We start from the raw sequence: 17,583 nt of genomic DNA, 5'->3' as shown, positions 1-17,583 counted from the left end.
CCTCGGCCAGCACCTCCTGCCCTGCACCCGTTTCCCCACTCCATTCTGTCCCCTCACCTACAGAGCAACCGGCACGGTCCCAGTCCTAGTACAACATGGAGTTGTTCAACCGAGGCAAATCAAGCCTGACTCCAGCAGCATCGCGTGTTCGATGCCTGCCCCAGACCCTCCCAATTCTCCTGCTGAAGCACCTTCCTTCCCCACGTACTCTTCCCAGGGACAACAAAGAGTGGAAAGGTGATGAATTCATTTTCTTACTCAAACATGTCACAAAGATTAGTGAGCCAGGTGATCAATGTCTTGGTCACCACCTCCTCTCAGTCTGGATAAGGCCTTCCAGGAACCTTCAAGAGAGGGGCGTCTACAGCAGAGTCAGAGGCGGGTGGGTGGTTGGGGGTCCTGCCTTCCTCCCCAGCAGGTGAACTAGGGCTTACCTGCCCCAGCCTGGCTCAGCTGCCAGTGGTACTGACCCATTAGGGACCAGCTCCACCTGCAAAGATAGGTGAGCGAGATGATTTAAATCTCCTCTGGGTGGGGGTGGGGGAGACTCCTGCTCCAAGTCCCACAGGCAGTGTACCAACAGCATACGCCTCCTTCTGGCCTGTCTCTGGCATCTGTTTCTCCCTGGCCTGAAACAGAAGTATCTGGGGGAAAGAGTTTGGCTCACTGAGCTAGTGTCCAACCTGCCTCTACTCTTGACCCTTGTCCTTCAGCCTGGCCCTGTGAGAGAGCCTGATGTCATTCATCACTGCTGTAGGACAATGGGTACTTACATCCTTCTGATTCAAGAATAGTGTATTAAGAAGCTAATTTGGCCACATATCAAAGGCTACGTTCTCCAATAAGATTAAATTAAAGCTAGCATTTTAATCTCTCCATTTGACTCCGATTGCGTTTCTCACTCTTCTTGGTTCCAAACTGAAGAGGGAAACAGAGGCCCGTTGGAGGAGGATGTAGTGGGGACTTGGACAATATCTGTGTCCCTGCCCACGGTTCCCAGACCCCTACGGGTCTTTCCAGGCAATAGTGAGAGTTTGGGAGCTATTTTCAATGTTTCAAGGCCCTAACAAAAAGTGCATTTACCCATGATCAAAACGCACAGGCCAAGTATGTGCCAAGTGTCTACTCCAGGCTGGACCAACTCCCAATTAGTGAGGTCACACGGCTCTTTGTCGATTCTGATTGGTGGGACTGCGCTGTGGCCCACTGGGGACCCCACAGGTTTGACAGATAAAGGATGCTATTTCCCCAGCTCCCTCTGCTCGACTGCTTGACAGACTCTCACCCTTTGGCAAGACCGCCTGTGGCTTTGAAAGAGGGCATTGAAATGAGGTACACTGGGGAGTATGAGTGGGGTAGCCTCACTTAAGCAAAAGGAGTAGGAATGAGCCCCCCCCCCCAGAAAAGTGAGTTTCTTGGGGCCAAGGAACAGAACCACCGAAGTTAAGAAAGGGACGACTTAGTGTCAGGTGTAACACACCAGGGGGACAAGAGAGGCCTCATTCCTCACCCAGATACAGTTTTGCCCTCACACAGCCTCAGGGAACTAGGACCCTCTGAGCACTCTATTGAACCTCGTCCCTGGCTCTTGGCAGAGGTCACCACAGCACTGTCCCAAGGTGGCTGGGATTGAAAGATAGAACCGGTATGAGTCAGAAGACCTGAGAACACAGAAATGGGGGTGGGAAGAGAATCCACGGACCTCTTAGGAAATGCAGCCAGCGCCTGGGGAAATGGCTAAGTGAATAAAGTCCCCAGAAAATGTGAGGACCCAAGTTTGGGTCCCCAGCACCCCTGTGAAAAGCTGCATGCGAGCCCAGTGATGAGAAGGAAGAGGGAATAAATTCCTGGAGACCAATGGACCTCCGGTGAAGCAGGGAGGGGGGAACCTCAGCATCTGTTGCCATGACACAGCCAGGTCATATCAGAGCTAGGCCTCTCACCCCTGCCTAGGTGACCATGCCAATGTCACCATGAGGAGAGGGAGCCGCTTTCTTCTGTCCGCATGAGGGAGAACTAAGAAGATAGTTCGCCCTCTTTCTCCTCTAGCAAATGCTCTGGGCTCTTCTGCACGTGGCAAATGGGGCAAGGTCACTGTGTTCGTGTTGAGAGCCACCTAGGAAGGGCGTGCTGGGTTTGAGCTGCAGACTCAACCCTCAGCCCAGTGCAACAGATGTTATAGTTTTGGTTCCCAATGGAAGGAGGGGAAGAACCTATCTACCTCAGGAGGAACTGTGTTCTCCAACAGGAGGCCCACTGGCCTGGGTTTAGAGGGTATCCCATTCACCTAGCTACCAGAAATGGATTGGCTTCATTATGTCAGTTTCCCTGTCGTTTGGTATTTGGAACTGCAGGTGGGAGAAGGTTCCAGTGGCCAGCCATCTCAAACATCTTCCACGGCCACTCTAACCCACTTTTATCTCACCAGCTTTCCACTCTTTGTTGCTTCCTCTGAGACATCAACTTCTCCCCGATCCTGATCTTGCCCTAAATCCTCCAACTCAGAGAGGAAAGCCAGCCCTGGTGTTGCCCTGCTGACTCACAGTCCACCGATCAAGAGAGCCATGAGGGACAACAGTACTGTAGGGGCTTGAGCAAGACAGCGGGTTCCCACAAGTCCGGGACAAAAAGAATGTGAGTTCCAAGCCATGGCAGAAACAGAGACACGGGTGCAGGCTGGAGGATTACCAGGAAGGTCAATCCCCAGAGGCTTGACTAGCAAAGAGGCAGACAAGAGAGGTACTCAAAGGCCACTTCTGGGTTCCTGGCTCAGGAAGATACGTGGCTATCAAAGCCATTCGTTAAGGTGGGGCAAACATGAATGTAGACCGGTGGGACGTGGGGCAGGCACAGCAGGGACCACAGACAGGAAGAATGCCCCTTGTGGCTTTTGAACGCAGGGCATAAGTTGCTATGTGGGTCTGAAGAGTAGCGGGCAGTCACCATTCTCCTCTAGAGACTTAACAGGGAGACAATCACCAGCATTCCCACGAGGCAGTGAAAGCCCAAGAGCCAAAGAAATGGAGAACACAAGCAGAGCCAGGCAAGGGGGAGGCAATACTGAGAAAGGTGTAAGTGGGAAGGGGTGATGCGGATCTCCAGACCAACGCGAAGAAGCAGGCGGAAAGACAGCTAGAAGGTCAAGAGGCTAGCAGCAGCCAGACTAGCGATGGCCCAGACACCCAGACGTCAAGAGAGCTGCCTGGAGTTGGTAAATAGGAAGTCACATGGTGCCCTAGGCTAGAGCACTTCCCCTGGGCTGAGGAGGCTGAAAGACAGATGACAGGCAGTGAGAAAGGACTTGGCAGACGCTCTTGCAGGAAGGCAGGCTGGGATAAGAGGGAGAGAGACAGGGTGAGAGCCAGAGGCGGATGCAGAGTCAGGGAAGGGTGTTCGTGTATTTTTAAGATTGAAATCAAGTATGCTGCTGGGCTCAAGAAAACAGAGGGGCTGGAGCACAAGGGTGGGGATGGGAGGGATGGGAGGGAGGGATGGGAGGGAGGGCCCTGGGTAGCACAGAGCATAGGGTCTTCAGCCCCCTAGTGCCTACATTCAGTGGCAAAGTATACACATACACACACACACACACACACACACACACACACACACACACACACACCTCTTTGAATGTCTACTTTTCCATGAAGCAAGAGACAGGATGTTCAGAAAAGGTAGAGGTGGCATGGAAATGCCCCAGAGATGTGATTGAAGCCTCATGTCCAGAAGCGACAAGAGCCAGGAGCAAGACACACCAGAAACAGAGGCGAATGGGACGTACTGCTGAGGGCTGGAGCAAGAGGAAAGGGAGGGGAGAAGCGTCTCAAATTAACGTTCTCTGTTCAAAATCTGATTGTAGTGGGTAGTTGTTCCAGCTTTGACCTGGAAGTACTGCCCCTGGTGAGGCTTCTGGTAACTGCCATGCTTACCTGTGACCTGCCCCTGGGGTGGGGCCAAGACTGGAGCCCTTAAGACCTGACATCTGAATGTGCTGGGTCTCTTGGTCCCTTGTGACCCTGGATGCTGGATGATAGACTGAGCAGAGTTCTCTAGAGAACACCGCTGGACTGCACTCCACCTCTCCCAGATCCTGTAACCAACCCCTTTACTGGCTGTAGGTTACCCCAAAATAAACCTCCTTTTGATTAAGGCGGTTTTATTATTTATTAACTTGGCAGTGCCTTAATAAATCTCCCAATATCTGACATTTCTCTTTTCTAAGCCATCAGTTCATTCCTACTGAGGCTAACATCTACTTTAGTATTTCTTTGTAACAGGGGCTTTCAGCTCAACACTTCAGTAATAGACAACTCTTCCTGGTACATACTCTTAACAAGAGCATGTCTCCTTGTTCCATATCTAATGCATCCCCTGCTTGCTCGCCCTGCCTCTGGACAATCCTTCACCATAGAATAGCCATCACACAGAAAACAGCAAGAAAAACCACACTTGCTCTGGAAAGCAGCCTCCAGGGTGTCCAGTTGGAGTCAACAACCACCTGATGAGCTGTTATTCATTCATTCACTAAGTACTTGCTGAGCATCTACCAGGCTACAGACAATGTCCCAGGTACTGGGGACAATGGTGTAAACTAAAGGTCCAAAGCTCTTATTCAGTGGACAAGAACACCTGCCAGGCGCTTTGCAAGCATGGATATTCACAAGCATGACAGTGAAGACATAATCTCGACCCATTTTACCAGTGCAACTGAGGCCCAGGATAAACCAGAGCCAAGCTTCACCTACTGCTGACTTTCAGTCAAAAGTTTGTGCTCAGTGAGTGTAACACCTGGTGCTCTCAGATTCTTGAGGGGGTGTCAATTACCTATGGATTTTGCTAAAATGCAGATTCCAATTCCATAGACAGAGTGGAACCTAGGGAGCTGAATTTCTAAGAAACTTCCTTAGTGCCTTGGGGCAAGTTGCCAGGCAGTCTACTGTCTCTCTAGTGCCTGTCCTCCAGACTCACTAGTCTCTCCCTCACTTCCTGAATGACTTAACAAATGAATGGGTATGTGGGTGAGTGGGTGGATGGATGGAAGGAAGGAAGGAAGGAAGGAAGGAAGGAAGGAAGGAAGAAAGGATGGATGGTGGGTGGATGGATAAACAGATGGGTTAGTAGAAAGATAGGTGAGCATTCGAATGGATGGGTAGATGAATGAACAGATGGATGAGTAAAAGGATGGGTGAGTACATGGGTGGATGGATGGATTGATGGATGGAAGGAAGGATGGATTGATGGATGGAAGGAAGGATGGATGGATGGATAGATGGATAAAGGGGTTAGTAGGAGCATAGGCAAGTGGATGGATGGATGGATGGATGGATGGATGGATGGATGGATGGATGGATGGGTAGGTAGAAGGGTAGGTGAGTGGATGAGTAGGTGGGTGGATAGATAGATGGATGTAGATAGATAGACTGACAAGTGCTATCCCTGAGCCTCCTATTGTCTGTAGATTTCTGGTCTTGGCACTTTATTTGCATAACTAACTATTTACCTCAGTTTCCCTGATAAACCTCTGCTTTTACTCAGGGAGAGTTCTAAATGCCCCGTTCTGGGCTAGGGCCCCTCTACTCTGGTGACTTTCTCCCACAAAGTAGGTCCTGCCCCTTCCAGGATGAAGGGGAGACTTGAAGACGGGGCTTGGCTGCCCCACTCTGGAGCTTCCTCCTGCAGCCTCCCATCCTGCCTCCCACCAGCAGACCCGAGGAAAACAACATGTAAGTACTTTTGTCTGCTTTTCAACAAGCATTAGATCTAGAATAGTGGGCATTTGTGCACAAGGAAAGCTGTGAATCGAGCTTCCAGAGTGTCCTGAGCTGGGGGCAGGACTAGGTGACTGAGGAGTTCCCACACCCCAGGGCTTAGGTGAGTAGTTCAGGAATGCTAAGCTTGCCCAGGCTCCTGGGGGGCGGGGGCTGCACCTGTCACTAGCACAAGCTGTCACTCTGGTAATCACCTCCAGGGTGCAGGAGCCTCAGGAACAGTGAGTGCTGGGGCTGACAAGAGAGGTGAGAGAGAGGGGCAGGAAGTAGGGAGAACTAATGTGGATGGAAAGGCAAAGGCGATGAGGACCTTCCTAGGTCCCTTCTGGGTCAGAGTCACAGGGATGTGACCCCGTGTGAAAGGGAAGAAGTTAATCTTCAGTAAACTTTACTTTCGCTCCTGGGGAGCTGGATACCCAAGTAGATCCTGAACAGACACAGACAGAACGTAGGTCAGGGGAAATGCATGAAAAATGCAGGGCTCTGGCTTACTCCTAAATACTCATTCAGAAGGTGAGAGAGACAGGTTGGGTCTTTATGGCTTAACTGGAAGCTGTGGACTGGCTGAGCCTATGGGCTTTCGAATTAAATTCTCAAGTCCAGATTCTCCCCTCCTGCCTGTACAGACTTGAGCAAGTAACCAAATCTTCTTAAACCTCAGTTTACCCGACTACAAAAAGACCCATCTCTTTGGAGAGTTGTAAGGTATAAGGGAGAAATGTGCATCCCTCAGCCAGAGAGTTCTGTAAAGAACAGCTTTGGAGAAGCAGTCACAATGCAGAGGGAGGAGTGCAATGTCACAACCCCCAAAACAGCCCGCTACTCAAACATACAACTCCGTGATTCTTGGCACCAACTAGTCACCTGCTCATGCTTGAAGAATCTGCAAGGCAAAGGCAACCCTGGGTAGCCCACCCCCTTCCTCGCTTTGCTTAGAGCTCCCGGGGCCCTAGGTACCTTACAACTGTCCTTCAGGGAGTGAACTTGGTTTGAAATGGCATCTGCATCTGTGTCCCCAGCTCAGGGCCACTGCACTTGGTTCTCAGTTAATGTTCTAGCGTGCTAGCCCTTGGGTCATAAGCAGATGGAGCAAGCAGAGGTCTTAAAACCCTGCTAGCTGCCAGAGCTGTTTGAGCTGAAGAGGGACTTGAGGAGAGGCCATGGAGGAGGTCCTGGGTGGAGGCAATGGTGTCAAGTTCAGGAAGAGGCTCTAAGGAATGGTGAGGGCTGGGTAGAGAGGATGATGACCTCCACAGAGACTGAGGGTCTTGATGTCCAAAGAAGTGAAGGGCTAGGAAAGAGGGGGTACCCGAAAGGAAAGAGAGGCAGGGAAGGAAAGAGCAAGGCAGAAACCAAACTGAATGGTACCCACAGCTCGCTCAGATGAAGGTGAATATGCAGTCTCCCCACAAGTGGGAACCGTGATATGCCTCGCTAAACCAGCCCTAGCAGGTGGGTGCTCTTCTGTCCTTTTTCTCTAGTGACGAAAATTTTGCAACAGTCATGCAGAGGCAGCACAGCCACATAGGATCCAGGATCTGTGGAGTGGCTTTTATGGGCTTTTGACAGCTCCTTCAGGCCCAGGAGGCTGGGGCACAGGGCAGAGACATGGGAGGAACAAGAAAGATCCTCTGAGCTTCTCCCAGCTCTCTTTTCTCTGTGATCCTCGAGGCTCTCCCAACAGCACTGTGTTCCCCAGACCACCTCAACCTTTCCTTAAGCCTTAATTTGCTTTTGTTGGATATTTAACTATATCAAAGAGAAAATTAGCTAACACAAGGCACAGTTGGACATCATTTAAAAAACTGTATTTGTGCTACCCTCACTGGTACTTATTTAGTCCTTATCTGTCCACATACATTTAGGTCGCTACCCCGTTTTACAGTGAAGAATGATGCTGTGAACATGTACAAGATTACTGAAGCCCATCTAAGGGTCCAGTATAGCGCAGGCCTTCAATAAATGCCTGCAAAAGATCTCTCTTTTCCCATATTCTCTAAGTGAAGCACCCACAGATTAATTCATGTGTACTTTAACTAGGGTCTTCAGGAAACAAATGCCTTGAGCCAGAAGGGGGAACTCTTGGAGAATCTGGGAATGCAGAATGGACAAGAAGGATCTTGGACTCTGTAAAACAATGGGCTAGGTAGGACTGGGAACCTACCTTGTCCCCACGCTCACCAACACACTCAGATTTCTCAGCTCCTGCCATCCTTAAAACGTTGCTGAAGATGAGGATGTAACTCAGTTGGTATAATGCTCATTAGCATGCAAGAAGTCCTGTACCCAATTCCCAGCCTATATACCAGGCATGGTAGTATATGCCTGTAATCCCAGAACTTGGGGAGGTCACAGCAGAGATATTAGAAGTTCAAAGTCATCTTATGTAGCAAGTTCAAGGCCAGGCTGGAAGATATGACACACTGCTTCAAAAATTAAACAAAAAAGGGATGTATCAGACTGAGTCAGAATGAAACACCTCTCTCCAAAGAAAGAGGCAGCAGACAAGACAGAATATCTTCAAAATATACAAAATGCAAATTAACCCCTCCAATTTTAATTTAGGAGTTGGAGAGATGGCTCAGTGGTTAAGATGTTCTTCCAGAGGACACAGTTTTGATTCCTAGCACCCACCTGGTAGCTCACAACTGTCTGTGACTCCAGTGCCAGAGGATTCAGCACCCTCTTCTATCCTCCACAGGCACCAGGCATGCATGTGCACAGACATACATATAGGCAAAACACCCATCCACATAAAGTAAAAACAAGTAAATAAATCTTGAGAGAGAGAATATCCAATTTAGCAATTTGGCTAGGTCTCATGGTATAGGTCTATAATCCCAACTCCTTGGGAGGCTGAGGCAGGAGGATCACAGGTTCAAGACCTGTCTGGGCAACTTTAGACAGATCCTGTTTCAAAGTCAAACACAAAGGGGGCAGGGGCTGGAAATACAGCTCAGTGGGAAAGTGCTTGCCTAGAATACTAGAGTTCAGTTCCCAACTTTGTCAAAACTAATTATAAAATACACTTTTAAAATATACAAGAAATATGCACGAGCAAGTCACAAAAAGAAAAGCCCAAGAGCTGGCAGGCACATAGTAGGTAGACTCTTTCAAACTGACTAGTAATCAGACAATGCAACAGTTATGGAAACAGTGACAAGTCACTTCAAGCTCAGACCGAGGGCAGAACCAGAAAAGTCAATAATGTAAGTATTGAAGAGGATATGGGAAAGCAGAAACTCTGGATACTCAAAGTAGAACCAGGTCCTGGCAATCCCGCTGCTACAAAACATCATAGGAAAAAATATAGAAAAGTAGCCTACTGCTGGAGCCCCCAGGCTCCCAATGATAATACAGAGTTATCATCAAATAGAGTCCCAAGAAAACCTGTAGGAGATACGGAAGGTGCAAGGAGGTTCTTCAGCACCTTGTGTGTGGTCAGAGGTCAAAGAAGTTAAGAGTGGATGAACGAGTGCGGAAAATATAAGAGGTAAATAATTCCTAATGTAACACTGTCTCAGAAACCCAAGTCCCAGGCTAGGCACACAGAAGAAGCCCAGCGGGACCTTCTTTTTCTTTTCTTCCTTCCTTCTCTTCTTTCTTTCTTTCTTTCTTTCTTTCTTTCTTTCTTTCTTTCTTTCTTTCTTTCTTTCATTTGTTTTTCGAGACAGGGTTCTCTGTGTAACAACCCTGGCTGTTCGGGATCTCACTCTGTAGAACAGGCTGGCCTCAAACTCACAGAGATCCTCCTGCCTCTGCCTCCCTAAATGCTGGGATTAAAAGCAACCAGTGGTATCTTCAACCAGTGTTGAGTAAATCTGGAATATGGAAACCAGGAGAAACAAATGTATAGGTCAATGTCATTTAGAAACACTCCTCCAGATTCCATAAGGACCATAATATTTTAAGACCTATATCAAATATATCAGGAGGGGTTAGAGACCTCAGTTCAGATCCTATCCTCTGAATGGGTGTGTTTGTGAAAGTCTCCTCCTCTTCAGGTTCACTGCTGCTAGGGCTCCGGGGTATGGGAGCTGCACACAGGTCTGGTGAGCTATGGAGGGGTGGCTTCTTTCTTTTCTCCCAGGTACAAGGAGCAGTTGTTCTGGCTTCATAGCAGGGAAGGGTGGGTGAGGGATGGGAAGCTGAGGTCCATCCTCCCCCACTGCCCTGAGTAACCCAAGGCACAGGCAGACAGGCTGTGGGCAGAGGCAGGGCACCTGACCACTGGACAGAGCTCACACTGGTAAACTTCTGGGTTCCAATGTAAACAATTCTGGCTTCCTTCTATTTTGTGGATTCTAAGAGCTTCTAATCCATCCTGGTACAGACAGGGTGGGTCTTACTGCTGCTTCCAGTTGACAGGTAAGAAAATAGAGACCAGTTAAAGAAAGGAAATTATCCTCATTATCTCAAGGCTACACAGGCTGTGAGAGGCCAGATGGATGCTAGACTGACTAGCTTGATGACTCCTGGGCTGCACAGTGCCTTTCTCCTGGTCACTACACTGTGAGCCAACCTTCTAGGATTGTACGCGTGACGGAGACCTGGGGGTAGGACCACAGGGAGCCAGGATGTTATTGTGGAGGTGGCTGTTTTATGCTGGGGACAGTTTAATGGGGAAAATAAACCATTCCATTTCCACCTCTTCTTTGCCATAATGGATCAGACACACCCACTCCTCCCCGATCCCGGCAAATCTCTGAGCTTTGACCTCCACCCTCTGCATGACCGGCAGTGGGACTCAGGCTGGGGTGGGGGAAGGGCAAGGAGACAGGCAGCACTGGAGAGACAAACCTCCAAGCGCCTGCGTCAACTCTACCACACGGGCTCATCTTAGAAAGCCATCAATCACGCCACACAAAATGCCCGTGTGTCCTCTGATAATAGACTCCACCAATGGGCTAAATTCCCGTCTCTGCTTTCTCCTTTCAAAGTTACAACCGTCACACTTGCTTGCTTTCAATCAATAAAGAGATGTAGCTACTTAATAATGGAACTTACTCGGTTTTTCTATCTGAAAACCTAGAAAATGGACTCGATTCCCATTTTGAAGTTTCTGGATTATAGTTGCACTTAAGGAAGTCTGAAGGAGACACTGGCTGGGGGAAAGGGATCTTGGTGCAGCAATGTGAGACCCAGACCACAAGGAGAGTCTCAACTAAACTTCTAAGAGTTAGTTGGCACTCTCAATAATTTACCTATCTTATTTTTAGCAACACACACACACACACACACACACACACACAAAAAAAAAAAAAAAAAAAAAAAAAAAAAAAAAAAAAAAAAAAAAAAAAAAAACCCTCATGATGATGATTCCTTCTAGGAGAGGGCCGACATCCCCTTGGAGATCAGTTCAGTTTCAAATTTTCCAATGATATAGCAACAGATCGGTGGAAAGTAAAATGGGGCTTTCAGTGGGAAAACTCTCCCCAACAAGGAGAGTCATGGGTCAAGTGGCCCCTGCCCCACCCAGGCCTTCAACGCTGATAGCTCAGGAACAGACACATCGGCTTTCTGTGAATTGGACTTGACATGAGTTGCCTTTATACCCCTAGCTCAAGCCAGACACATTTCTCTGATATGGCTCCTGGTGGTGACTCTCCCTGAAGAATGCTTCATTACAGTTGGATAGGGAAACCCACAGCATTTTAGGAGCCACGCCATGTGGGAGAAGGCGCACATGAGGGCTTTGTTACCTTGGAAACTTCACAGTCCAGGCAAGCAGCTGACGGAAGCTCAGGGAGCTGTGGAGAGGAAGACAAAGGTCCTGCGCATAGGCAGTGCTACCTAGACAGGTGGCCAAGGCTTAAACCGGAAGTGACTTTGCTGTCATCTCTGAGACATCTGCACTGAAGACGGAGGAACCATTGCGTTTTTGATGACAAAAAGTCTGGGATCCAGGGTAGAAGGATTCCAAGTGGCTGATACCTCTTGGGTCCCCTGAGTTAAATGGCATCTGGAGAAATGTGTAAGCGATCTCAAATCCGGTAGACTTGGGTCCAAACTATGCCTGGACCACTGCTGTGCAAACTGAGTTAATTAATACATGCCAGAGCTTGAGAAGTTGCCAGTGAGCTCTCAGTGAACCTTGGCTACAGGTGTCCCTCCCTTGGCTGTCCAGACAACGTTCTGAGGACCCTAGCTTGAAGGACACATGTTAAAGGTACACAGCCTCCCTGGCTGGCTCCTTGGTTCCCCACTTTGCTGCTCGGACCCACCTTCCCCTTTAAGCGGTACCTTCCCAAGGCAGGTACAGCCCAGGTCAACTGCCCTTATCTTTTGGAATCTTATCCATAACACCAGAATAACATGTCCCTTTGGAAGTGAGGACCCTGGGTCTTCGAGAGCTCTGAAGATCAGTGTGGTCTCCAACAGGAGCATGTGTTCTGTTGAGCAATTGAATTTCCTGACTCCCACTGGTGTGACAGTGACAATGAGGTGGGTGAGCCAGGCACAGGAAGGTCCACTGCCAATGCCACCTGCTGGAGTCTTCAGAACCAACAGAGCCCATCAGTGTATCAGATCCTGAATACTAGTTTTCCAGTCCCTTTGATTCAACAAAGCTGTACAAGTCACCAACCCCAGCTAGGGCCAGCATTGCCTGACATACTGTCGTCAGCCTATTTTATTTTATTTTTTTATTTTTGGACATATGCCCACAAATCAATTGTAAATGAGATTCCAAGCCCAAACACATCTTGGTGACCGAACAGTTAAATGCTGTGGGGGTCTGGGGAGTTGAGACTTGTTGCATTTCTTCTAGAATCTAGGACACAGGTTTATCAACCTGCGACATCTAGTTGTAGAGCAACTGGGAACTGAACTTAGTGTCTGTCACTGCACTACCTCTGCAAAGCAGCTGGCTTCCTTCGTCCCTGAAACTCAGTTTTGCTTCATCAATCCCTGGAAAGCCATCCAAGGAAAAGAATACGAAAACATTCGCTGGTGGAACATCTGCCTATCACACAGCAGCTCTGTGCTGAGAGACTTACTGTAGCTTGGTGCTGGGCCTACCAAGAGAAGCACAGCACTGTCTCCACACTTGGAAAGCTCATGGCTTAGAAGTTGAGGCAGACAAACACGCTTACATTTATTTGGTACCATCGCAGAACACTGGGTCCATCTGGTGCAGGAGGCAGACTAAAAGTCAGTCCTTCGGTAACCAGCAATGCAAAAGGCAGTGACTAAAATTTATCTTTTTAAACCATAAAGGTGAGGGGCTAGAAGAAAATCAGAACTCTTTACATGCACAGTTCAGTATCTGTTCTGTGTGTAATTACTCCTTGAGGATGAAGGTCCACCCGGCCTTTTCAAAATGTAAAGTTTCTCAACCCAGAGAAAAGCAGCTGTGAGGAGAACTGAGGGGGTCAGATTGCAGGCCTCAGAGGCCCATGGTGCGGAAGGAGATGAGGGTCCACCTAAGGCTCTGGGCTGGGCAACTGGGCAAGTCCTGGAGGAGGAACATGAATGCAATTACCTTTAGGAGGGAAGCACCAAGGAACGGTGCCCAGAGGGCAAGTGGATGTGCAGGCTGAATGGACTGAGCTTATCTATGAACCAGGAAGGCAACAGACATATATCTGGAGACGTTTGATAGGACAGATCTGTCTGGGAGCTTCTGAATAGTGTTAGAGGACTAAGCCGGGATGAGCTCACCAGAATGAAGACAGAGTGAGCAAAGAAATTGCTCCAGGACACCATACTTCAGGGAGGAAGCTGAGTGTTAGTGATAGAGACTGGGAGGCAATGAAATACAAAATCCCAAAAGCCTGAAAGAGAGAGACTTCAAAAGAAGTGGTTCAGAGTGGCCAAGGCCACAGCAAGTAGGCAGAGGAAGTGCAATGGGATTGGCAGTGAGGGTGATCACAACAGTCTCTTCTAGAATGTTTCACTGCCAGGCTGCACCAGCATGACTGGGAGCAGGGAACATGAATGAATATCCCCTTTGAGGAGAGCTTAGGGGGGATGGGAAGGCAGTTAAAAGAGGTCAGGAAGGCCAAGTGTTTTATGATGTGTTTTATGTGAAAGACACACTTGCTTACAGGCCAAGGGTCAGCAGGTTTCAAAGAGGGAGAGGAACTGGCAGAAAGCAGAAGGGGCAGGTAACTAAGGAGAGGCCTCTGGGGAAGCCGGGGTCTAAGACAGGTGGGGGTAGAGGTGTGATGGGAGACAGGCCAGGAAGGATGAAGTGGAAGGAAACAGGCATGGACAAGGAAAACACACACACACACACACACACACACACACACACACACACACACACACCAAAGCCTCGTATTTATTCTATCCAGCAGCCCCCTGGTCAAGGGAGGTCCTCAATGCCCAAAGGGTCTTTTAAAGTCAACAGTGAAAAGAGATCACAAAAGGAATGCCTTTCCTTCCCACATGCCTCACACATCACATCCTGCAGATCTGTCACTAACTCCATTTCCAAATGTCTGCTGACTGCAAGGCCAGACAGTATGTGGAAATGCATAGGAAAGCTTCCAAAAGAAGCGAGCCAGAGCTGGGCCTGCCAGAGAGCAACTGCCCCTCCTTGAGACACACACACACTCCGACTTATGTACCTACCCAAGGGACAACGACAAATGGATCTCAACAAGGCAGCCTTCCAGCAATGCTGAACACTGTGCAGGCCCGGGTGAGTCGGCCTTTTTCTCTCTCCAGGGGCATGGCATGCTCAAGGGGGCAGGGACAGACCTAGCATGAAAAACAAATTCGGCAATCCCCAACGAGTTCAAGTTAGCCAAGGCAGAGAGGGCCCTAGCTCAGACAACTAACTATCCAGTGGGTCCTACAGCAAGTAAAAACGGAGCCCACAGCCCAAGAGAAGTCTTGGTGACTAGAAGCGCTGGTGTGAGCAGCCTCCGGTGGGTGTGGGTGTGTGAAAGGCCAAAGCTGAGAGGCACGCGCACCACGGGCGCCCCTCTCTGGTGTCAGTGGCTATGACTCCTTAGGTGAACTGAGAAAGTCCGGTCAAGAAGGGATAGACAGACAGACAGGACTGTCTTGGGGAACCCTCCCTGATAAGGAACCCCAATAATGAGTGTCTACGGGATAGATGACAAGGTCTGAATACACGAGATACTGGAGGCCGGGGAGGGCCTGAGAGTTTTTGCCACTTACTCACTGGACAAGCATGGGAGAGGCGCACTTACCAAGAAGCGGCAAGGTTTGGGATAGCCCAGGCCAGGGCTTGAGAGGGTCAACCTGTGGTTTTAAAATACCAAGCAAACAAGCAGCAAGAGCTGAGCTTCTACTCTATGGTGGAAGGTCCCGGCTCCAGGCCCGAGCATCAAGTGCTTGGGGTTTTCCTCCCCAGCGGGTGTCAGCATCCAGTGAAATAAAAATGCAGCTCCAGGCATCCCTGTTTGGACCGGTCCCCTCACGGGCACAAGGAACTTTCTACGTTGTTGCTAAGCTTCAGAAGGTGCCGTGGGAAAAGTAGGAGAGGACCAGTTGAAACCAGTAACCTCTAGTATGACTGGGTTCACTAAAAGGTCCACGTGCCTTCCCCACCCTCCCCCCGCACGCCACGAACTATAAGCTGCCACCAGACATCCATTCTAAAGTCCCGGGGCTCTCCTCACCCTTCAAGTCTGTCCCAACTGGCTAAACGAGACCGGGTCCTGCCACCCGCGCCACAGTTGCCGCAGCCCAGGCGTTCGGCTGCAGCAGGGCGCGGGAAAGGGCACTTTGGCGCGGATGGGAACCGAGCAAGGGGGACGTGTCGACGCGGGCCCTGGCAGCGACATTCCCCTTCCTCCCTCCCAACCTGTCACGACCCCCAACCTCCACCTCCAGTGGTTCAGCCCCCTCCAGCCCCCCACATAAGCCCTTCAAGAAAGATTGCACCGGACCCCCGACCTGGGCGCGCGCCTACCTGCATCCCGCCCCAAGCCGGAGCACCGAGGGGGCGGACAGCGTGTGAGAAGGGGGGTGGTGACCGCAGTCTCTGGGCTGCTTGGGCGGGGGCAAGGGCTTTGGTCGGAGAAAATGGGCGGGGGCAGGGAAAGATAGACCCTGCAGACGCGGAGGGGGCGCACCGAGCCTCTCCAACCCCCGGGACGGGCGTGCCAGGCATAATGGGGGAGCGAATAGGGGAGTAGGGCTCCAGGAAAGTTTATACCGGAAAAGCCTGGCACCTTGGGGAGCTGGGAGGCTGGAGAAACTGAAGCCACAATCCAGGTGCCCCGCAACCCGGGGAGGGGATGTCTGTCTCCCAGGCCCCAAACACCAGCCTGATCTGGCCAAGTTGCGGCTGGGTTTGGGGACGTCCATGAGGGTAGAGGTGAGGACGTGGTCGAAGATGGAGTGGAGGATCTAGGCAGACAGAGGCGAAGATGAGAAGCAGGGTGGGTAATCAGGAGGAGGAAGCCAAGCCGGGGTGGGGGAAGGGACTGGGACCGCGTCGAGATTGGGTGGGCTCGGGTGGGGCGCGCGGCGCGGCTGGACTCACCCGCGGCAGCCGAGGCACTGAGCAGCCCCCAGCCCAGCAGCAGCAGTAGTGGCGGCGGCGGCGGCGGCGGCGGTGGCGGCGGCGGCGGTGGCGGTGGTGGCGGCGGGCGGCCCCAGCGACTCCAGGTGCCCGGCACAAGCGCCCAAATCCCGGTTTCGCCGCGAGCCCTCCCTGCCGGGCAGCCGCAACATCCCTGCTCCGGTGCCCGCGAGCGCGGCATGGCGCGGCCGGCAGCCCGAGGGAGAGGCTCCGCTCGCCGCCGAGGAGAAAGGAGGTCAGGAGAGCTCTGAAGCTTTTTTTTTTTTTTTTTTTTTTTTTTTTCCTTCCTGCTCCGGGAGAAAAAAAAAAAAAAAGAAAAGAAAAAAAAAAAAATCCCGGTACGCGGGAGCCCTGAGCTTCTGCGGCTGGAATGAACCAAGTGTCCGCCCGGCCGGGGAGAGGCGCGCTGCGCTCTCGGAAATGACTCGCTCCAATCCCGCTTCGCGGGGTTCGCGCCGGGGGGCGGGGGGGGGGGAATTATCCCCGGATTAATCACTCCAGAGCCGCTTCTCCGCCGCTCCAAATGCTGGGGGTGGAGGCGCAGCTAAGGAAAAAAATGGGGGGGGGGGGAGATTCAGCGCCACCTGCACCTCCACATAAACCACAAATTACATCTAAAGGGTTGTTTATTCCTATTTGTTTTACAATTGACCAGTTTCTTTTAAGTTCAGTCCTCCAGCTTTCATTTATAAGATCACCATTAATACACCCCCTCCCGTAGACACACATACACAAGCATAGAGACACACTCAAACACACACACACAGGCACACACACACACACACACACACACACGCCTCCTCTACGTTTGAAAATGGGAATGCTGTCTGGGGAAAGGTAGCCAAAGAAGATCGCAGTTCCTCTTAAGAGATAATTTTGGGGGCTGGCTTTGAACTTGCAGTCTTCGGGCTGGGGAGGACACTCGGGAGCTCAATTCGCAGTAGCTCATCCCAGGAGGTGGGTGCGTGGACATAGGAGGAGGCAGGGTTGAGAACTGCAGAGTGAGTGAAACCGGGTGAAGGGTCCCTTTCCCTAGGTCCAGCGCAGACCTACCTAAGACAAAATCGCAGGTCTGAGTACTGGGTTGGGGCGGGGTGTGAGGTTGTGGTAAGACTTGTACAATTTATCCTCAAATGTAAACGAATGGGCCCTGCTTGTCCTCCACATCTTCCCAGCCAGGGCCCCAAACCAGATGAGTTTCTCCCAAGGAAGTGAGCCCTTCTCTTCCCCAGGCCGGTAGCAGCTGCCTTCAGACCTCAAGGGCTCAACGTAGGTCCCCTCCCCACCCCCACCCCGCCTCGGCAGCAGTCTGTC

General features: G+C 50.7%; 1 protein-coding gene across 3 annotated transcripts in view; it reads right to left on the bottom strand.

Moving 5' to 3' along the window:
- The window catches only part of Csmd2 (CUB and Sushi multiple domains 2), a 572,883-nt gene extending 556,370 nt beyond the window's left edge, over nt 1-16,513 (bottom strand). For all 3 annotated transcript variants that reach the window (XM_036179375.1, XM_036179376.1, XM_036179377.1), the window contains exon 1: nt 16,231-16,513. In XM_036179375.1, coding sequence (XP_036035268.1) covers nt 16,231-16,450 — 220 coding nt within the window. In that variant the 5' untranslated portion in view covers nt 16,451-16,513. The remainder of the gene's footprint in view (nt 1-16,230) is intronic.
- Nucleotides 16,514-17,583: the final 1,070 nt, after the last annotated feature.

The sequence above is a fragment of the Onychomys torridus genome, chromosome 2, assembly GCF_903995425.1.
Source record: "Onychomys torridus chromosome 2, mOncTor1.1, whole genome shotgun sequence".
Lineage (NCBI taxonomy): Eukaryota > Metazoa > Chordata > Mammalia > Rodentia > Cricetidae > Onychomys > Onychomys torridus.
Note: the sequence above shows the minus strand (reverse complement) of the source record. Positions and strands in the feature narration are given on the sequence as shown.